The sequence below is a fragment of the Delphinapterus leucas genome, chromosome 20 (assembly GCF_059928025.1).
Source record: "Delphinapterus leucas isolate spDelLeu-1000000601 "Yukka" chromosome 20, BTC_Dleu_Yukka2, whole genome shotgun sequence".
Lineage (NCBI taxonomy): Eukaryota > Metazoa > Chordata > Mammalia > Artiodactyla > Monodontidae > Delphinapterus > Delphinapterus leucas.
The window spans coordinates 34130637-34153966 of NC_143148.1; the positions used below are offsets into that span (position 1 = coordinate 34130637).

At 42.5% G+C, this 23330-nt stretch overlaps 1 protein-coding gene across 3 annotated transcripts in view; it reads right to left on the reverse strand.

The window, feature by feature from the left end:
* Positions 1–1415: 1415 nt before the first annotated feature.
* CSNK2A2 (casein kinase 2 alpha 2) overlaps positions 1416–23330 on the reverse strand; it is a 38533-nt gene continuing 16618 nt past the window's right edge. The window contains exons 5-12 of one of the 3 annotated variants that reach the window (XM_022555832.3): positions 17931–17990; positions 12861–12944; positions 11939–12049; positions 11005–11106; positions 10029–10129; positions 9051–9199; positions 7521–7614; positions 1416–1859 (exon numbers count right to left, since the gene is read on the reverse strand). In XM_022555832.3, coding sequence (XP_022411540.1) covers positions 7538–7614; positions 9051–9199; positions 10029–10129; positions 11005–11106; positions 11939–12049; positions 12861–12944; positions 17931–17990 — 684 coding nt within the window. In that variant the 3' untranslated portion in view covers positions 1416–1859; positions 7521–7537. Of the gene's footprint in view, positions 1860–3356; positions 7615–9050; positions 9200–10028; positions 10130–11004; positions 11107–11938; positions 12050–12860; positions 12945–17930; positions 17991–23330 lie in introns of those variants that run through there. The other 2 variants (XM_089903158.1, XM_089903159.1) reach the window with 2 other exon arrangements.

A 23330-nucleotide genomic window follows, 5' to 3' on the forward strand; every position in this document is an offset into this window, starting at 1 on the left:
ATGGCATCTAAAGAACTCCCAAGCCAATCGACCGTGTATGTGCTCTGAAGAGACCCTCCCTGTCGGGGAAGGCCCTCGAACGCCAGTGGGTCAACATGGTGATAACATGCTATGTAGATTAACACACACATATGAAGTACCACGTTCCTAAGAGTTTCAGGGACATGCTCATTAAAACAAGGTATTGAGATGCTGTCTCAGACACGTGGGAGACCAAAAGAAGTTTACAGAGCCTTGGGTCAAAAAGGGCCTCATGAGAGAGACCGCTTGAGAATACGAGGCCGGTGTTGGAGCTGGAAAGGACCAAGTCCATACGTTCGGTGTCCTGTCACCTGGTTGGGAGCCTGTGGGCCCTCACTCGCTGGTGTCTTGGGGCAGGCACAGTCTTGAGCTCCCACACCTGAGGAATGGCTTGGATACAACAGGAGCTGGTCCAAGGGACAGTGGCCCCGAGGGACCTCTTTGCTTTCCCCCTATAATTGCTTCAAAAACTGTGAGCGTCCACACCTGGGTTCCCATAGTCACCTGTTCAGGACAAGCAGCAGAGAAGACAGGAGAAGGGATGTTGGGCAGACCAGTGGCTTTTGTGGAGAACTAGCAGGTGCCCCGTCTAGCTGCCCAGGTGTCGGGTCTGCCTGCCGCTTCTGCTTTACAGGCGGTGGGAGGACGCAGGCCTCAGCCAGACACAAGGCTGGGCAGCCACCAGTTTGTTGCTTTCACCTCCCCGTGGCACAGCTGTCCTGGGAGAGGACTGAGGGCGCCAGGGAATCTCATTTGTAACACAGGTTTCGTTTTCTCACTTAACAGGCACACCTGGTGCTTCTATTCCACCTTCTTTCACCTGTGAGTGGGCTGCTTCTCCTCCCATTCACGGGAGCTTCGGGATAATCTGAACCCCAGACCCCAACCCCTTCCCCTGCCTCGGGGCAGCAGACTCAACCAGCCTCCAAGGTAAGATGCTTTTTCGGAAGGGGGCGTGGCGGGGTGGTGAGCAGTATTGGGAGGTGGAATGGAACACGGTGATGCGCAAAGGGAGAGCAAAGAATGGGCTAAGGCAGCTTCCTGAGTTCACTAGAGGTGACATTTACCTACCACCTAAATGTCTGGTTGACTCACCTGCTTTGGAAGGAGGGGTCCAGGGAGACGGACGCGTTCAAGGCGAGGCCGAGGCCTGGCTTTCCTGGCTCGCCAAGTCGGCTGGAATCACCTGCGGTCCCCCATTGCCAGGACTGGTTCACATACCTCTTCAACTTCTCACCTCTGTCAAGAGCGTGCTGGAAATGGCCCTCCTCACCTCTGGGACTGGCCCTCTTCCCTCTGGCTAGAACCTGGCTCAAATGCCCTTCTCTCTCTCTGTCCTCTGTGGCCACAGGTCTCGTTTAATGGCCGCTTCCGCACTGAAAAGTCTCCATACATTTCTTTTAAAACCTTTTATTCAATAATATATACTTTTAAAATTATAATATGTAACTGCCCATCATGCCATATACGCCCCGTGCCCCCACTGGAGTCTGTGGTCAGGTAGTTAACACGGTCTGCTGGAAAAAACAGGCGGCCACGGGGACGAGCCAGGGGCGCGGGGGAGCAACAGTAACCACCATTTCGCATACCCTTCACATTTCCCATGCTTTCTGGGTCAGGAGGAAGTCAACAGGAAGCCAAAGGCGTGTGAACCTTTTACATTCAGAAGTGAGGTTTGATATACGGTGGTGGGCTGCCCTTCGGTTGGTCTAGTTCGTGCTCGCCAAACCTGCCACCGTTTTGTGTCTGCTCACGGAACGTGATCTCTCTACACACGTTAAGACGTTTGATTTGGTTCTTGTTCTGCTTATGGAAAAGTGGGAGGAACCGCAACAGACCTGGGGAGAGAGATGGGAGGAGGGAAAGATGGCATTAATCATTCTGACCCGAGTGAGGACAGGCCTCCACTGGCGTGTGGCTCCCTTCTCTTGGGGAGCACTGGGAGTGGTATACAAGCCTGACTTTCCCATGGCACTTCGTGGAAAACCAGGTAAGAACTGACCGGTTTCAGGTTTCAAATAGCACCCTTTTTCTTCCTCTTCTGATCACTCACAGAGGCAGTCTTGGTCCCAGCCTTACTGTGACCGAGTCCCTCCCCTTTTCTCGGGTCTAGGACGCTAATCTAGAAACACCAAAGCCTCTTGTCTATTCTGTGTAAGCCAAGCTACAGGTTCAGCAGCCCAGCTCCAGACACCCATCAGACCTGAACCAACTTACTTATGTCTTGGGACCAAGAATCAGATGACTGTATTTACAGAGGGAAAGGGCCCAGTTCACTAATAAAGAACAAAAATGGAGCTCAAATATTTTTAACTCCCCCCTGGAAGGAGCTGTCTGGCATGGCCTGAAAACCTCGTTCCTCCTTCCACGTCCAGCACAGCGGAGTGGGTTGTGAGATTCCAGCAGAACTCTAGAAGCAGCAGCTCAGAATGGTGCCACAGCAGGGTACCGAGAGAAAGGACAATGTATCTGGGAAGCTGTCACACAGAAACATTTCATGACCCAAACTTTCTTTGGGTACGGGAAGGGTTCTACCGCGTAGCATTTGAGAAAGGCTGCATGGTACGTAAGGTTAAGAAATGACCCTTCAGCAGATGATTTTCAAGCATCCCACTCCACAGAGGGATCAGTGAGAAGCAAGCGCACTGATGAAAGACTCCACCATCTGCCAAACAATGGCGTGTGCCCACTTGTGTTGCAAGAAATGGGGCTGGGGAGAGGTTTTCGTAAGTGCAGAACACACTCCCACAAGGTAAAGTTGTGCAATGAAATGGTCAATCCCAAGCAGGATTGGCAGGTTCTGAGTGATACAATTCAGAAGCAAGTACCAAGAAACAATCCCCACACCACCCTAGTCCCACCACTTCTGCTAAAGTAAAGTCTTCACACCAAGGTGATTAACTGCAACCACCCACCCACACAACTTCAAAGTTCAAGGTTTATTCCTCCTCTCCCCCAAGAGACAGGAAATACAAGTTTAAGGTCCTCATAGCAGTGGCTTGTCTCCCACTTGGGAAGGCTGGTGATTCTCAACATGCTGGTGATTATCAACATTTTTATTTATGAAAACAGGATTTAACATGGCATTTTTCTTTCCTCTAAAGGGCAGCAGCACAAAAATCATACATCAGTCATCCAGTGATACAAAGAGGTGGTCAATTGTGTCTGAAGTAGTCATTAGTAAAGGATCACAACCCAGGCAGTGTTGCTTTTCTGCAAACAGAAGAAAATAGTCGGCTCCATGGTTCTTGAAGACTTATCCAAGCTTTCCACTGGGTGTCAAGATTTCTGTCCCAACCTCTTAGTCACCATTTACAGCAAGAAAAGCCAGCAAGTGAAAAACTGTTAATTTATTGATTCAATGAATTTTTTTTTAAAAAAACAATCCCCAATACATGCAGTTCAGGATTAAGTATCACATTTGTAGCACATTGTTGATTCTCTACACAAAAGTATGCATCACCTGTATAATCCCATAACATCACTTCCCCCTGCCTCTACAATACCTGGTTGGGGTCATTTTCACTGACACATCCACATAGCTCCAAAGCATATGTTATTACTGGTTTTCTTAAGCCAGATGTTTCCTCGCCACCTCCCCTCCCCTCATCCCCACCCTGGGGTTAGTTTTAATGGCAAGATGTCACTCAGTCTTAGATTTATTAAGCTCACTGACAAACTTTGGCTTCTTGTGTGCTCATATGGACCCCGCTTTTGCTTTCGGGTTTATACCTCAATGGCCTTGACTCTGATCAGTTACTATCCACTCCTGTTAATTTGTAGGAGGGAAGATTGCTTTTTCCTGTGAGTGCTCATGCAGTAACACAGGTTCCTAAACGAATCATTAATCTGAACTGGCATTAAAGGAGACTGTCAACGGGGCTCTCTCAGATCCATTTCAATGCATATGTAAAAATTCTTCCAATTGTTTGTGTCCCAAAATAATTTTGCTTCCATCCTCACCAAAGCAGCACCTGGGAGAAGCTAAGTCATTTCCCTGAGTAGGCGCAGACTGAGATCCACGGCCACGGGCTGGCTCTCTCTGGGACTCAGCATCTGCCTCAAGAGCACCACCTTGCAGTCCCACTGCAACCCATCCTGGGGGCGCTCCAGAACTCAGGGCACGTTCCAGAACTTGAACTTTGTGCTCCCTTGCTTTCTTCCCTCAAGAAGTCACGTTCCCCCACCTCAAGATCTACCTTTCAACTGTTTTTACTGATTCCCTTTCTTCTTTTAACAGCCCCCTCTCCTGTCCTCTCTCCCTGCCCCCAAGGATTATAAGCTCTTCCGTCTCCTCTAATCAATCAGTTGGAAAGCACCTTCCTTCTTTGCAAGGGAATACATATGCTTTGAGCCTCGTGAGTACCAATGTGCTGGAGAATGCCTGTGAGGAGACCCAGCAGAGTGACTTATGTTCACGTGCCTCACAGAGCTGGCTCTGGCACTCCTCTAAGTGGTAAGATGACCCGGGAATGCTTGGTCTGCGTTATACACTCATTGGCTTCTCCCACCTGGTCACTTACCACGGGGCTAGGATAGGACAGGGGCAGGCCAGATGATAGGATTACGGGGAGAGTGAACTGCAAGCAAACCTGATGAAAATATTTGCACTTCATCAGTTCTGCTCTCGCCATGGGATTTCTCAGCTGAAGCAAAACCTTGCAGTTATGCTCACCTGTGGCCAATAACCTCTGATACACCAATCTGTATTTGGCACGGGAACCTTCCGTTCTCACCACACTGGGTCTATGTTCTTGAACACAGGCAGTACCTGAGATGACAGTGTAACACTACCCTGTTCCCCACATTTTTTTGCTTTTCTTTAGGAAATAATAGGTCCTTATCATAGGCACTTTTAACCTGTTACAAGGTAATGAAGCAAACAAAATGTCTAATGAAAATTACTGAGATGAATTTAAGAAATAATATGCTAACCGAAAAGGATACTGGGTGGGTAAATCTACCACAGCTTTGTCTAAATATAAGATTAGACTCACTCACACACACGCACGCTCTCATCCCTCTTTTGGAACTCTCCAAGACTGCCTCCTGACCCAGGTAAATACTCTAAAATCTCAGGGGAGCTAGGCCCATCTGGACACAAAATGGTTTTGGAGATAGGTAAAAGAGGAAAGGTCTGGACGAGACTCAGTTCAGTTTGGGAAAGAACCACCCACAGTCAGCCAGCCAGAAGTTGGGTGTCAAGAACAGACTCAGAAAGGAGCATTTTAAACTCAGTTATTCTATATGTCTAAGGCATGACGAGAAGTAAAAAGTATAGGTGGTGGAAAAGTAAACTGTATGCATAAAATGGAAGAATTACTCCTTTGCCAAGCTGCAGTCACAGAACCCAAGGACAGGCAGGTGAGCTGTGTTTGCACCTACTACATCATGACCAGAGGAGAGACACAAGTCAGTCACCTGACTCTTCTCCAGCTGCTTTTACTGCCTCTGGGGAGACCCAAGAGAAAGAAACGGGGTTACTACTTCACCAAGACCCTCCAGTAGGCTTCCTCTGCCTGGTCCAGACCGGCAATTTAAAAAAAAAAAAAAAAAAAAGAAGGGTGGGGGGAGGGAATGGGTGACAAAGGAGGAAATGGGTGGGGCAGGAAAGACACACAGTGGCACATCTCCCTGATAAATAATAACCAACAGTTCGGTGTTGCCTAGAAGGGCACATTAGAAGGCTTTTGATAATCCCAAACACTGAGTTTTGCTGCCTGACATATCAATATAGGTTCACTCAAGAGCTCCTGTCTTGTTTTTGATTTTCAGGTAGAACAAATGTATACATTAATATACAGAATGTGCAATGAAGGCAGGTAGCATTGGTATGAGAACCTTAACTGAATGCATTTCCTGGCTTTGGGATCTTGTTTTATTTGAAGTTCCCACTGACCAAACGACAAAAATAGAATCTACATTTAGAGATAGGACCCGCTACCAATACCAATACGATTTTATTGGGATATGGAATGTAAACAGATGTTTTCAAACACCCTAACCTTATAAAAATGTACGGCATTATTAAATAGTAATAAAGGAGTCCTGAAGTGTGACGTGGTGGTAGACACCTTGAGCTCCAGCCTAGTGTGAGAGGTCCCCACAGCTGTAGCACGGCCCTGCAGCTGGGGTCAGGGGACTGCTTGCAAACCACGTTGATGACAAGTCCCCAGTGATATCAGCTCTATTTTTTTAAATTTTCTTAAACAAAATATAGCTTCCTTTGCTAACGTGAAGGCTAGCACAATGGATCCCAAGCTTTGATACTTGCCCCAGCAGCTCCACTCCTTTCCCCAAGTCCCTTGTATGCTACTCTCTCCGGTCGCTCGGGTTATCGGTGGGTGGCCCTGCCCACACAACTCCAGTCCCTGCACGTGAGAAAGACTTCTCTCTGCCAACACATTCATGTATTACCTATCAGAGCTTAAAAACGCAGATTACCCTGATTACAGAGGGAAACTGTTTCTCATGGGGATAAAAAGGGGTAAAGCATGGGAGGGGAGTACTTGTTTTTTTCCCACCCAATCCGTCTTTCCTGAATAAATTCTAATAAGGATGCTTTTCTTTCTCCCTCCCTGACCTCAGTGAAGACTGACTTTCCAGCTTTAGTTATGGTTGTGAACAAAAAGTCTTTGTTTCAGAGACGTGCGTTAAAATAGGTGCACACACAGGGATGTGCTGGGAAATGAAGTTTTCCTTAAGAGGCTGGAAAAAAAAGCTACATGAAAAAAACAGCAACAAGATTTTATGGTTAGGCAAATCAACGAAGGTTACACTGAGCTCCAAGTTATGCACTTAGCATCCAACTTTTGATGAGACAGATGGACCTGTCCATGGCATCAGAAGGTTTAAAGTGATGCCTCCTGACATCAAAGGGGACTCCTGTGAGAGTGACTGCAGTTTGCTCCCAAATGAATCACTTAGAAGAAAACTGCAGGGATGAGGTACATTTCCCAGAGAGCTCATGTCATTAAAAAAAAAAAAATACATAAAACATGAATTTGTAAAAGAGCTTAGAAAAAAAATACTGTCACTGTTTTAGTATCTCCTTTTCGTGAATGAGGCTGGTGTGTCACTATAGACTGCTGACATTTTGCTAAAACTTGAGCCTGAATCTCACCAAAGGAAACCCAGACCACAGTGGAATAGATAGGAAGTCAGATATTCAGAGCTTGTTGACTTGAACAGGTTAATTCAACAGTGGTCTCCTGTTAAATAAAGGTAAATGTACAACAACTCCGAGTCTCTCATCTCCCATGCATTCCAAAGGGAAAGTCCCCTCAGATACCCAACTATGTGCATCGTCAGGCTGCCAAACAGCAGTTCCCTGTAGACTAGTGCTGGGGAGTTTCTTTCTTTTTGACAGACTTTTAGGTCTTTACTCTTCTTTGCGTTTAGAAGGAATGGCTAGAATTTCTTTTTATCACACTGTAGTTTTCCTTCAAGGTTTGTGTTTGGTTGGTTGGTTTTATTGGCAAGCATCAATGCCGCATTACCCGTCGCTTTCCAGTCTTCATCGGGCTGCCGTGAGACCACTGGAAAGTACAGCATTATCTGCACAAGGCTGGGACTGCTCCTTCACCACGGGGTCTGCAAGAAAACAGGAGGGCAGTCAGCAGAGGCAGGGCTGGCCAGTGCCAGGGGAGAACACCATAACAGACCCAACCTTCTTCCACAGTGACATAGACACAGGCTACCAGGAAGTCAGGGTCAGGAGGGCAACCAAAATTACAGACACTGAGAAATAAATGATCAGGGGGAAATGCTCTCACAATCAACTTGTATATCTCTTCAGAGTACAAGTTCAACTGCTAAGACTCAGGGAAAAGAGAGGCACAGAAACACCCATTTCCCACTGTTCAAAATTTCTACTGATTTTCTTATGTGTTGTTTTTCCTTGAATACTAACATCATCTCCAACTCCCATTTCTTCAAAGTATGTGCAATAGATAGTAAACACTTCGGAGGAAAGGGTGAATAAAAAGAGCTACTAGAAGAACTATCGATTTTAAGCAACAGTGTAAAAATTTTTTTATAGAAGTATAATATGTATTCAGAAAAGTAGACAGATCATGATTTGCAAAATATAATAATATAAACATCAGTGTTCTTAATTCAGTCAAACTCAGAGTGTAAAAATAGCTTTCTGTGACAGAAAGACAACCATTTACACTTGTCTGAGGTCTGGAAGAATGAAGGGTAACACCTTCTAAATCTGCTGTCTACTAATGCTTATGGGTTACCAGGCTCAAGACCACAGAGCAATGTATTCTTCAGGCAAGATTTAGTTAACCTCCAGAGAGGAAAAAAAGGAGAAGGAAAGAGCATATTGGTCAAACAAGAGATAGGCTGAAAGTTCTCATCTCACTTCAGACAGAAAATTGAGACAGATCACTTAACCTCCCTCACTCTCAGTCTCCTCTGTGGCTGCACTAAATGACATCACACTGCCTTTAATGAGAGGAAAGTCTGGGACATACTTTATCAGTGGGGAGAACCATACACATGCAGACCGATAAGCAAGCGCATAAACTGAATATACACACATACTTTAAAGTGAGACCTAGGAAGTCTGTAATTCAGACAGGATTTTAGCGAGGTCCTGCCATACCTGCTTTCCTTTCCTCAAATTCCTTGTATTTATTTATCTTATTTCCTTCTTTAAAAATATGCTATGGTCACCTTCCTACTTTCAACAAATCACTTTTTTTTTGAGGGGGAAAAAAAATCTTTGATTAGGTTTCCACACAAATGTACATATTTGAAAACAAAACTTTAGATACTTGTCATCTATCAACTCAGGGTCATGGGCAATGGTCATACAGATCAGATTCAAGGGAACTACAGCAAACAAGCAAACACCTTTGGGCAACTAGAAACAGATCTGCAGAGCTGTTTCAAGAGTCGAACTAATGAGGCCAAATCCCAAGCATGATTCATCCAAATACCCAGAATTCTCTTGTCTGGCCTCAAAGATAAAGAGTAGAAGAATTTTCCTTTGACAGATCAGGTCCCTGGAAACTCACAGAAGTATGGGTGCTCCATGGCCTCTTTGGCAGTCAGTCTCTGTTGATGGTCATATCGCAGAAGTTTGTCCAGAAGATCTAGCGCCTCAGGGCTGACGAGGTGTCTGTTCTCACTATGGATAAAATTCTCCCAGCGTTTCCGTGAATGTCTGAGAAGAAAAGGAAAGCATTGGTATTCTGAGATTAAATTCAACAAGAATTCTTACATATTAGGGTTAAAGCCAACAAAGTCTTAGAACACTGTGTTGATTACAAGCTCATTAAATCTCATTCTTAATGTTACCTGTCCCACCCCCCCCATAGTTATGATCACAGCATCCTCAAACAAAACAGTGCTCTGTGACTGATACATAGAATTAATTATAATGTCTGCATCTGATTTAAACTTTGTAGAACCTTTCTAGATAGTTTTTTACGCCCCAGACTTTTAGTCAATTCTGGGTGAGGCACGGAGGTAGCTGAGTAATCTTTATTGTTCAGCAGATATATTTAAAGAGCTAGCTTCAGAAACAGAGGTTCCATAAAATTACTGTCTGAAAATTGTCAACACAACATCTACGTTTCAACACTATTGTACTGCATCTGAAAATATGCTTTAAAATTTGCTCCCTTACAGAAAATCCATTACACAGAACAAGAAGAAACTACAAATCTCTTATTGAAAGGAGAATCACAGCTTTCTAAGATTTTCCATTAAAATAAGCCATATGCTATTCCAGAACGTTTTCTGTAGCATGATTTTGTCTTCCATTTTCTATTGATAAACAGGCTATCTCTTAGAGAAGTAAAATGATTAGAAGACACATGTAAACAATGCCCAAATTTCTCAAGTTAAAAAATATATATGGGGAAAAAAAAGAATATTTCAATTTTGATATAATTAGAAAGGAGAAAGAGCTTTAGAAAGTGATTTCAGCTAACCTTTTCACTTCTGAATTGGGTAAATTAAGACCCTCTTTCTTTCTCTCTCTTACTTACTGTCCCAGGATATCGTTGAAGTGTGGATCTAGGTCTATGTGATACTTCTTCAGATACCCATACAGCTCATCTGTACCCAGAACCTTGGCAATGCGAACAAGCTGAAACACAAAACAAACTGACCAAATTACTGAGCACAGCCCGCGGGGATGCTGGACCAAAGAATTAGGAGACTTCCACATCACTAAATTTCCAGGGAACAGATACAGATCTGAGCCCGGGGCGGACAGGCAGCAGACTCACAGATATGAAGTTCACATGAATGCAAATTTCCAAAATGCCTTTAAAATGATAACACAACTTATGACAATAATATTCTAGAGGCTAATGATTATGGGAACATAAAACCTAATGATTAGAATCTTTCTTTTTAAAAAAATTTATTTATTTATTTATTTATTATTTATTTTTGGCTGCGTTGGGTCTTTGTCGCTGTGCTCGGGCTTTCTCTAGTTGCGGCGAGCGGGGGCTACTCTTCATTGCAGTGCGTGAGCTTCTCATTGTGGTGGCTTCTCTTGTTGCGGAGCACGGGCTCTAGGCACGTGGGCTTCAGTAGTTGTGGCTCTCGGGCTCTAGAGCACAGGCTCAGTAGTTGTGGCGCATGGGCTTAGTTGCTCCACAGCATGTGGGATCTTCCCGGACCAGGGCTAAAACCCGTGTCCCCTGTATTGGCAGGCGAATTCTTAACCACTGCACCACCAGTGAAGTCCCTAATGACTAGAATCTTGTTTTATTAGACAAGGAGGTACCTGACTTCCTCATAGACACAATTTGGAAGTTGGGCAGAACACAGCACACTACCTGTCTCTATCTTTGGGGACCACAGACAAGATTTTGTGAAACTCTCTACCCTGAAGAAAAGCTTACATGCAGATACTGGATGATATTTAGTGGCTCAACAACAGCATCCCTATCGAGATGCTATTTTCTTGGCATCTGCCCCCAAATGGATAGGAGCCAGATGATGTTTGCTTACCTGGTCATAGTTATCCTGTCCATGAAAGAAGGGCTCCTTTCGAAAGATCATGCTCGCTAACATACAGCCCAAACTCCACATATCCAGGCTATAATCATACATCTGAGGAAATAAAGACAACCAGTCAGTCAAGGGTGTTACAAATGTCATTTTTCTGACCTGAGTTTCTAGGTTTCTAGTCTTCAGTTGACCTCTGCAGATATTTTAAAATTCAAAGCCAAAAAAAAAAAAGGAGCTGAGAGAAGTCCATAATTATCATTTTGGGGTAGAATAAAGACTGGATTTTATTTTATTTTATTTTATTTATTGGCTGCATTGGGTCTTTGTTGCTGTGTGCGGACTTTCTCTAGCTGCAGCGAGTGGGGGCTACTCTTCGTTTTCATACGTGGGCCTCTCACTGTGGTGGCTTCTCTTGTTGCGGAGCATAGGCTCTAGGTGCGCGGGCTTCAGTAGTTGTGGCACGTGGGCTCAGTAGTTGTGGCTCATGAGCTCTAGAGCGCAGGCTCAGTGGTTGTGGCACACGGGCTTAGTTGCTTCGCGGCATGTGGGATCTTCGTGGACCAGGGATGGAACCCTTGTCTCCTGCATTGGTAGGGGAATTCTTAACCACTGTGCCACCAGGGAAGTCCCAAGTCTAACTTCTTGAGCCAGGTGACAGATTCCTGGGAATGGTACCCAAAAGGTGGCAAACCTTTTCCCCAAAAGTAGTGAGGTCGTGGATGGAATGTAGGCCCAGTTCTGTAGCTGTTTTTTCCTAAATTGTCTCCCCGGGAACCAAGATCATCTACAATGATCCTGGATACATACCTTTTGTATCCAAGACTGGCTTTTAGATGTATCCAAATTGACTAAATAAAAACTAGGAAAAAGAAAAAGCCAAGAAAAGCCCTAGCAAAGGTAAAAAGAACCCAGAGGTGCTTCACTAACATTTTACCTGATAGTCCACAAGGAGCTCTGGTCCCTTGAAGTACCTGGAGGCTACGCGGACATTGTACTCCTGGGCGGGATGATAAAATTCCGCCAGACCCCAGTCTATCAGTCGCAGCTATAAATACGACAGAAATAAAACATGTGAAAGGAGTGTCTCCAGATGCCTGTGTCTTACAACAAGGCCACATCTAATTAGATAACAATTATTTGGCCACATAAAAAATGTTAGCAAGTGCACTGGCTAAAAAGATACACTTTTCAGCAACTGCTAAGAGATCATTTCTAGAGCAGAGCACTTGGAATCTTATTTGCTTTTTCTTTTTTAAAATTTAAATTATCCTGGCTTATCATTCTCTCTAGATCAATAAAGCTTAAGCTTGTCTTCTGCCTCCATACCAGCTGCATGTGTTAACATACCCCCTCATTACTGATAGCTTTCATTATAAGCTCTAGTCATTAACAGAAAAGGTTGGGGACATGTGCCCCACTCCAGGATTGAAGTATTGCTCTAGCTTTTCATTAATCTAACACTAGCTGATTCATTTACTCACCAGTCAGGGACAATCAGAACTGAGAATAGAAAATAGGAGGGACCCAAGTATACTTTTTAAGGCCAGGCAGGTTGGTCTGAGGGTCATTAAGAAAGGAAGTAAAAATCACCAGCTGTAGTCTCTGTCTTGAGGCCCTCCAGAAAATCATGACCAAAGTAAACAAGTGACTACAGTCAGGGTCAGCTGTCTACTCTTCTTGTGTACTATGCTTATGTGAAGTAGAAACCAACACTGGAGGCTAGAGAAATAACAATATCACAAGTCTGCCAAAGAAAACAGCATGGGTCTTCAGAAACTACCTAGGTACTGGCCAGAGTTTTGATTGGCTCTAAGCCTTCCAATGAAAGGCTTTTCACTGCCTGGCTGTAATGGTACCTTTTTCTGTTGGTGATCTATCATGACATTGTGAGGTTTCACATCCCTGTGCATGATTCCCTTGCTGTGGCAGTAATCCAGAGCCTATTAGATAAGAAAGCACAGAGAAAAGTAAGCAAACCCTCTACCACCCCCCAATGCAAGCATATTCTTTTTATTTTCTTTGATTCTGAAAGCTTTTATTGAGCATTGTCAAATTTGTAAGCTTCATAGGTATGGACATCATATTTATAAATGCCCTTCTGTAAGTGCTACCATAGATGTGAAATTCTTGCCTTTAATATCATCTTTGAAAATGTTAAATTGAGAATTGTTAACATTTTAAGAACTGGCATATTGTATTACTGCAAGAGATCTGATTTTCTGCATCTGCAAGCATATTCTTATTTGTTTGTGACAGCCTGATCTGAATACAGCCTCTCAAGGGGCAGCCTTACTGTCTGTAACAAAAGAGAAAAAACATGCTTCAGAAGGCACCCCTTGCTCTCTGAGCACACTATGCTGGCAGCTGGTAGAAAGGGGGCTGTGGAGAGGACACCAAGGGCTATGATGAGGGTTTCTTAAAAAGGGGAAATGATATACTTCTTTAGGTGCTCCTCTCCTACTTGTAGCTGGTAGCAATAAATCAGCCACCTCGATTTAGAAATCATACATTAATCTGTTGGTCTAATTTGATGAGTTTAAAACCAGATCTAGGAACCACACTGGAGTCACTTCTGAGTTCAACGACATGAAAACAGTACATGTGGACATGAAGAATGACATCCAAATATATCTGCAATATGACTTGTCTTTTAGATAAGTGTCCCATGTGGGTTTTCTAGATTAACATATATTCTAATATTAGTATTTTCCTTAAAAATAATCCCTGAGCCAGTTGGTCTTTAAGAATTATGTTATGACCCTACAAGTCAATGATTTTTTAGTAAATTCCTCAAGCTGTGCCACCATTACCACAATTCATTTTTAGAAGTTTTTCATCATCCCAAGAATTTCCCTTAAGCCTGTCTGCAGTCAACCCCCAATCCCATCTACCTCCTACCTCCTTCCTTCCTTCCCCTCTCCTCCCAACCACTGCTCTACTACCACCTGTTGCTACAGATTTGCCTCTTCTGGACAGTCATCAAATAATACAATACACAGTACTTTATCTTCTTTTGCGCAGCATACTGTTTCTAAGATTCATCCATGTTGCTTTTTTTCATTGCTGAGTAGTATTCCATTGTATAAGTATACTAGTTGATAGACATTTGGTTTGTTTTAACTTTTTGGCTATTGTGACTAATGCTACTTATTAACATTCATGTACAAGTCTTTAAGAGGACACACATTTTCATTTCTCTTGGGTAGATTCCTATGGGTGAAGTGCTAGGTTGTATGTACGTTTACATTAAACTTTTAAAGAATCTGCCTAATTGTTTTCCAAAGTGGCTGCACCATTTTACATTCCCATCAGCACCATATGAGAGGGTTCCAGTTTCTCTACATTCTTGCTAACACTTGTTATTATCTTTCTGATTACAGCTGTTCTAGTGGGTGTGATGAGGAATATCATTGTGGTTTTGATTTGTATTTCCCTAATGAGTGATCAAGTTGCATATCTCTTCATATACTTTTGGGCTATCTCATATCTTCTTTGGACAAATGTTGATTCAGATCTTTCACCCATTTCTTATTTGGGTTAAGTTTGTTTTTTGTTTTAAACAATATAAAACTTTGCTCCTAAATCTCCCTTTTCTAACACAGTAACTATTTTCATAAATTTCAATGTTGGGCCCTTTGGCTTGTCTTAAAAAGCACTTGAAGCCTACATGAGGCCCATAATATACTCTTTGAATAATGATAGCAACCCATAATCATATGGTACCTACTATGTGCTTGACACTGAGAGCTCTTGCAAGGTGGAGTTTTCCATGGGACAAGATTAGGGTTTCTCGACGTCAGCACTGTTGACATCTGGGACCAGATAATTCTTTGTTGTGGGGAGCGGTTCTGTGTATTGTAGGATGTTTAGCAGAATCCCCAGCCTCCACCCATGAGATGCCAGTAGTGTCCCTCCAACTGTGACAACCAAAAATGGTTCCAGACATTGCCAAATGTCCCCTGAGGGACAAAGTTAACCTGGTGGAAAATCACTGGACTAGACTAGCAAGGGCACTGTACCAGGCATCTTTAAGTGGGAGGGAATATATAATCCAGAGAATGATCCATAGAACCAACAATCCAAGAATAAGCAAATTTTGCTTTCCCCAGACACAAAAGAGTATACAGTGTACAATGCTTTTCATATGAAGGTCAAGAACAGGGAAAACTAAGAGATATGGGAACATATGTATATGTATAACTGATTCACTTTGTTATAAAGCAGAAACTAACACACCATTGTAAAGCAATTATACCCCAATAAAGATGTTAAAAAAAAAAAAAAAGGAGGGAAAACTAAACTATGGTGGTAGAGGTGAGAATATAATCTATGCAAGGAGAGAAACAGTCTATTTTTGCACTATATGGTAGCCACCAGCCACATGAGGCCATTGAATGCTTGAAATGTGACTAGTGTGACTAAGGAACTGAATTTTTTTATTTTACTTAATTTAAATAGCTACCTCCGGGCAGTAGCTACTGTACTGGATAGCATAGTTCTGTGTCAATGTGGGTGAAGGTTTCACACTTAAGTAAAATCAAAAAACTATACCCTTAGGATTTATTCATTTCATCTATGTAGGTTCTACTTCAATTTAATTTTTCTCTTTGTCTTATTTTATACCAACAGTTGTAACAAGATTCCAGTGGCTCTGTGGCAGTGCTGTAGAGAACCACGGCTCCTGAGGACACACCTCCCTAAATCTGAATCAGGAGCTCAGACCTGGTGGGAAGCCTCAGCGAGTCACTGAGCAATCACTCTGCAGCCCTCAGCCTAGTTCCTTCTGCATTTTCTACATTTCACCTACATTTCCTCTCTCCCATCCCCGTTTTTTTTTTTCTTTTCTTTTCTATGAGAAAATTTAGCAAGTGTTGATTCTGTTATTTTGCCTGGTCTTTGTCCAAAGGAATAAACTAATTAGGACCACAGTACCTGAGGTGTGAAAAATACCTGATGAAAGCAGAGGCTGAACAAATACAGTAAGGGAATAAATTCTTTTGCCACTAGTCAGATTCCCTGTGGAGTTATTAACTGCTTTTAAATTCCTTGGGGGAATTATTTCAATTTAAAAATCTGATCGTTTCTGACCATTAAGCATGAAAGAGGTTTTTCAAGTTTCATCTGGGGCTCTGCCTCATTAGCACAAAGTATGACCCACCGCATAGCTGCTACCCCCAGAAGGCAGAGAGGACATCAGACACTGCCATCGGAACGACCAGCCTGTATCACTGCTATGCTGTTACCTGATCTAAGGACAACTGCACTAGGTTATATATCTTACCTTTGGTGTGCTAGTTAACCACAAAATCTTAATACCTTACTTAAAAAAAATAACCAACTGTGAGATTTGGATTGCTGCTCTCACGGAGTGAATGCCTGGGATTTTCTGAGAAGCCCTAGGAAACAGACTAGCCTGACAGTTCACAGCACTGCAAACCTCTGCCCACCAAGGCCTTCCATTCTAGCCCGGAGGGGATATGAAGAAAGGTAGAAAGGTGTGATAAACCAAGCTCAACTTTCTTCATCTTTCTGATCTTAATGACAAAGACTCATTCGCCATAGGAGTGAATCCACCACCTTGGCTCGAATGATTAGGTTGTGTAAGTGCTTGTAAGAAAACACATTCACTTCACATAAAGCTAGTCCTTCAAATTCCCATTCCTTAAAGCCTAAGCCTTGATTTAACTTGTATTTTCTTCGAGCAGCTGTTCATAATCCCATCAAAACTCCATCTTGACAATTTTCTTCAATAATACCAATACCTTAGACACCTCTATATTCTTTTAGAGGTTCTTAAATTGAGACCCATCCATTCCACCCTATAACTTTATGTAATGATGTATATTTTTACATGCATTGGTGGCGCGGGGGGCGGGGTGGGCTTCATAGCTTTCATTAGATTCTTAGTGATCCATGACCCTAAAAAAACACTGTATTCCATTTTACAAACCTTTTTAGAATTCTTTACTTAAGCGTTTACCTAACCGAATTAAAAAAGATCATTCCTCTGTCAATCAATAACACTTGAAAATTTCAGTCTCCTAGAAGGTCCACCCATCACCTCTTCTTGCATGTTAAGGTTAACAAGCCGGGGCTAAACGGGTGGGTTATCTCATACAAGAAGGGGACTATGAGAAATGGCAAGAAAAGGATGTAAAATGCCGTAAAATGCCCACCATCCCTGTATGCATGTCCTTCCACGATGTGACTTCAATGCTCTGCCCATGAAAAGTGGAGTTTACTTCTCCACCCTTTGATTTTAGGTTTGGCCACATGACTTGCTTTGGCCAACAGGGCATTAGCAAACGTGACAGAAGCAGAGGCTTGAAAAGTGCTTACATATATCGCGGTTTGCCCTCTCTTGCTCTTAGGACCTGATGAGACCACCATGGGAAGCAGCCCAGACCATGCTTCTGGAGAATGAGACCTCAGCTATTCCAGCTGCCATCCCAGATACGTGAATGAGGCCATCCTGGACCATCTTGCCCTAGTCAAGTTGACCCAGACCAAAAGACTCACTCAGCCAACTCACTGAATTATGGGAAATAATAAATCATTTTTAAAAAGTCACTAAGTTTGGGGTAATTTGTTATGTAATGAAAACTAGTAGTAAGTATTAATTAAGCAGCAAAAACAAAACAAAATGGAAAAGAGTAAACAAAAAACCAAGGACCAACAAGAGTTATGTTCTAACCTCTGGTATAATGTCCCCAGTACCACTAACTTAATCATTTTTCTCAGTTCCACTGAGGTTTCTATGTAAAGAGTCCACAATGGAAGCCTCATTGTAAGTTAACCCCCCATCCCAAACCAAAAAACACCACTAAATTCTCTGGGTATCAAGAAATATTCTTGAGGTCTCTGTGTCCTCTTGAAAACTTCTTTAATGAATAATCCTGAAAAATTTCACAGTTTATGTCACTTACTTTAAGTAGTTCATACATATAAAACCGGATATCAAAGTCTGTCAGGATCTGGTAGAGTTGCTGAAACAGATTTCAGAAAACATTAAGTTAATTTAGTCTTATTGCATCTTGTTATCCAAAGTTGGTCATTATTCTCTGTAAACTTAGTGCTTAAGTCACTGAAGAATCCCACCACTTTTTACTACCTGATCTGGAACAAATGAGGACAAAGACTAAAGACAAGGGTCTAGCACTTTGGTTTTCAGAAGAAAAAACGAAAGGAATTCCAAGGGGAGAAGAAAAAAAAACCATTTACACCAACTTGGATCTTTAAAAAACCTGTGTGGGCTTCCCTGGTGGCGCAGTGGTTGAGAGTCCGCCTGCCGATGCAGGGGACACGGGTTCGTGCCCCGGTCCGGGAAGATCCCACATGCCGCGGAGCGGCTGGGCCCGTGAGCCATGGCCGCTGAGCCTGCGCGTCCGGAGCCTTTGCTCCGCAACGGGAGAGGCCACAACAGTGAGAGGCCCGCGTACCGCAAAAAAAAAAAAAAAAACCTGTGTAATGCTCCATGATATCAACACCCACAATTACATTATTATGAAGTCCAAGTTGTCCAATTGTCCTCATATTCTTACTGAACTTCAAACAAACTGTCCCCACTGCAGCACCACCGTTTACTTTAGAGAACCAAGTTCCGAGCAGATAGCAGAATCTGAAAAACTTCATCAGCCCACATGGTAAAATGACGGCAAGATAGTCTGTTCATGAAACGCAAGGAAAACGAACTGCTATAGCATTTGGAGATGGCAAGAGACTTAAAAAAAAAATCTATAACCTCCACTCCCTCAAAACCACTTCCAGGCTGGAAAAAAGAACACTTCATAGGCAAAAACTGATGGGAGCTAAAGACGTAAAATGTTTAGGGGGGAAAAAAAGGAGTGGTGGAGTGAGATGTTTAAAAAAAAGGAAGGAAGGAAGGAAAAAGGGAGGGAGGGATGGATGGATGGATACCAGTTCTGAAAATGATTCCAGGCCTAAATGACATACCAGTGTAAGTTTTCGTAATTGGTAATCCAAAGACCCACTCACTGGGAGTTTTGTCTGTTTGTTTAATTTCAATTTCTAAGAGACGGAGTAGAATTTACGCATCCAGGTTCATTCAAATCATCACAAACCCCCATCAGAAACTATATTATTATTTTAGACAATCAATTCCAAGTAAATCTCTTTCCCCATCAGTCCAAGCAGCACCTTCCGTAAAATTAATCAGTACACCTTTATTAAACCTATTTTGCTTCTCTCTTTACTGGAAGACTCAAGCCATGTAGGGAATCTCTCCAAGGAGCACAGAGCAGCGTATACAATGCGTTTGTGTAAAAAAGGAGGGGAAACTAACACTACACATGCATATTTGTATCTGCAAGAACGACTTTTCACTGTGTACCACTTTATATTTTAGATCCATGTAAACATACTACCTGTTCAAAAAAATTTTTTTATGAAAAACAACAGATTTACCAAGAATCGAATCCAACATTTTCGAACACCAGGACTTAGCCTCTTTCTCAAATTTCCCCTTTTAAGTAAGAGTAATTCTCCCTCCAGCTTAGTAGGAGTGTCTGATTTCACTCATGGCACTGTAGAAAATGAACACATACTTTCCAGTATGCTGGTGGTGGCTTGGAGCTGCTCCACTACTGAAGGCTGACCCTGCTTGGGACTGAATTGCATTTAGACCCAATGGCATGAACGTGTCACCACTTCTGCTCCCGAGAGACTCAACTGCATAACAGCTAAACACCGAAGTGTTTTGTTCTCCCCCAGCTCTGCATAGCAAGAAAGGCTTCTCAGCAGCACACTGACAGTCTGTATGTACAGACACAGGCCGAAGATAACATCTCTTCGGGTGCCAAATCAGCTCTTCCTCTGAGAGTTAAGGAGATCACTCCCAGAGACTGTGCCAAGTTGAACCTCAAGTCAATAAACAGACAATGAAAGTGAAAAGGGCATTTTCTAATAACCCTCAGAGGGCTAGAATATTCTATTTCCAGAAAACAAACATGGGCTATTTTATTATTTGGACCTTTATCCATGGAAGGCTTTCCTCTCATACCATGCGGTATCTATCCCAAGCATCCATGCGACTATTAAGGGATAAAAACAAATGTCCTTGGGCTGCCAACACAGTATTTCTAGCTACTCTAACCAATATCAATTTTATGTAACACAAAAAACACTAGCTGACTATAGGGTTTAGGCCTAATACATTACAAAGTCTTGAGTGACAGGCTGATATTCACTTTCGGTTTTCAGGAGCTCTGGGAAGGAGGAGACCAAACTACACCTGTAACATTTTACCACCCGGGCCTGAAATTTAGGACTCACCAGAGTCCAGGGAGTACCCTCCTCCAACTTTTGTATCTGTTTCTCCACTGCAGCCCCCAGGAGTTCCCCACTCTGACCAAAGAAACCTGTCTTTGCCACCTCTGTTCTTCCCTCCCCCATATCTAGAATGCCTGCCCCTCCCCCTTAAGCTGGTAAAGTCATAACCATCCCATCCGGGTGCCACAGAGCCCACAGTGGTCTCTTCCTTCTCCGAACCCCCAGGCTATTCACTGTTCTCTGGGGCGCTCACAGGACACCTACAGTAGCAGCGTGCCTAGAGTTAATGTTCTGCACTCGGGTACTGGCGGCGACCCGAAGTTCTCAGGATACTTTCTCACTCTGCTGTGAACAACAAGAGGCTTCTTCACCTTGCCCACACGCCAAGAGCCCCACGCCACCGCCCCTGCGTATCGAGGCATATGCATGCTGGGGAGGAACGGATGCCACAGCTGCTGGCAGTCACTCATTTGGTGATTAAAGATCTCTGAACTTTCCCTCCCTCAGGCATGTCAAGGGTCCACCGTACAACTCTGTCTGTGGACAGCAACTCTGTCCTTGCACAGCAGAATAACATGTTTTATATAGCCCACACCACGTGTGACAATTCTGTGCTTGTACACAGAAGGCAGTCAATAAATGTCTTTGACGGTGCTCACTAGTCAATGGGACAAAATTAAAACTGTCTTCAAGAAACAGAAGTACTAAGATTCCATGACAAATTAGGAAGGGAAATTTCACAAGAAGCACACTTCTCCTCCATTTTTCTTAGCTACGTGGAGAACATCCTTAACCAACCAACTGCAAAATGTTGTCAGGAAGTTAGTTTTATTTACATTTTCATAAAGTAATTGACTTACCAAAAACAAAACAAGCCTATACTTCCCGGAAGATCACAAAGGTGCTGAGAAAGAAACTATTCACCAATCCTAGTTTGGTTCCAAAGCCTCAAACACACTGGCATTTCCCTAGAAATCAGTTATACTCCAGGACTATTCCAAGGGCCCAAGGTAGAAATCTCCTGGGACTTTTAATTAACCTCAGAAGGTCTGAGAAGAAGAATGGGAAAAATGCAATTTGACCAAGAGAATCAGTGCCTTCTTGGTCTAAAATCAACATCCAGAAAGGAATGGCCACAAGTGGGCCTCACTCACGCTATCTACACACAGTTCTTCAGGCTCCAGTCGTGGTGCAGCTAGATTCCAAGGCCCCATCCCTAACGACTGTCATTCAGGAGGACTTCTCACTTCAAGAAGGTTCTCAGCCAGATGTGGGAATCACCAGTACAGCAAACTCTCACGCTGCACACACAGCTTGCATATTCCCTGCCATACACAGCTCGGTCTACGTCCAGAAACCAGTGGTCCCCACGTAAAAGGAGAAGAAAAAGTGGGGGGAGTGCAAAATAAAGTAAAAGTGAAAGGTGCTGAATGCAGGAGGCACCCATTTTAGCACTGTTCACACATAACCCCAAGATCCAGAATGAAACAAAGGGCAACATTTTTAGAAACTTATGGAAGCAGAAAAAATCATTAATCAAGAACATCAAAGTTACTACAAATCACCCGAAAATGTCTTACAAAGAAATGACAAAATAATGTCAGTGATCTATAATAAAAGTAAATTTTGTTCCCCCAATTAAGGAAACTTTATTTAGTCTGTGAATGCACCATCTCCACATCAGACCCTAACAGCATTAACAAGGCCTCAAGATAATCAGGTAGTCAAGGCCTAATTCTATGTGAAAGATATAAAATTTTCTACAGAATAATATGGGTCTACCATCTTCTCAAGATGGAGCCCATTTGGGATGTCTTAAACATTTTTTAAATGCCCAAATTATATACATTTTACTTAAAATATATACTTATTTTTATTGATACTTTTCCAAAGGCATAGAAAACTGAGAAGCATGTCTCAACAAAAACTCTTTCTACCTTAAAACAGTACCTTAGCTTCCTTGAGACAATTCTGAGTTTGGGAGTTTTCTGTAACTATTCATTCCAACTTTTAGAAACTGGCTTTTCCTATTCATTTGCTTTCAAATTTTGTCTTTTGTTCTAAGTATCACCATGTATCTTTTATTATCACTTTGACATATATGAAGCATAACTGATGATTTTAAGGAGAAACTGACCAAACCAGTACCACTACCACAAAATAAAATATCAAGGGAAAAAATTATCAAGGCCACAGAAGATCTGAACAAGATTTAAATTAACAAGCTTGATATAAAAAAATGACTGTGTACCAAAGCCACAAAGCAACCATCAACAAATTCCAAATAATCAACATTATACAGATCATGTTTTCTGGACACAGTGCAATCAAATTAGGAACCAACTAAAAGAATCATTAAAAAAAAATAAACAAAAAAATACCAAGTGGATCCTGAATGGACATTCCCAGGACAATAATTACTGGGAAACTTTTGAATATAAACTCTATACTATATATTAGATGGCATCATAATATAAATATTAAATTTCTTAAGTGTACTAACAGTATTGTGGTTATACAGGAAAATGTCACCTAGTTCCAGTGATGGCATATTTAAAAGTGAAGTATCATGATGACTACAACTTACTTTAAGATGACTTCAACAAAAAGAAAGACAAAGAGGGGAGGGTGAGGAAGAGGTGAGAAATAACTACAAATGTGGCAAAATAATAACAGCTAGTAAATCTAGGTAATGTAAGGGTATTAACTGTGCTACTCTTTCCAATTTTCAGTAGATTTAAAATTTTTCAAAGTAAAAGATTTGGGGAGAAAAACCCAAATCCACAAGTTTGGAATCTGTACTTGTAATTTGAAAACTATACAGAAGTGAGTTACATAACCATGGAATGTGGCTACAATGGTGCTTGGGGTTGTACAGACTTAAAGCACACTTACTACCAATTAAGAAAGACAGAAACAAATCAAATGAGCTGGCTTCAACTCAAGAAGTTAACAGGAAAAAACAGTGAAAACCCAAGAAAGAAAATAATTAAGGAATAAAGAAAAAAAGTTGGAACAAAATAATTAAGACAGGAGCA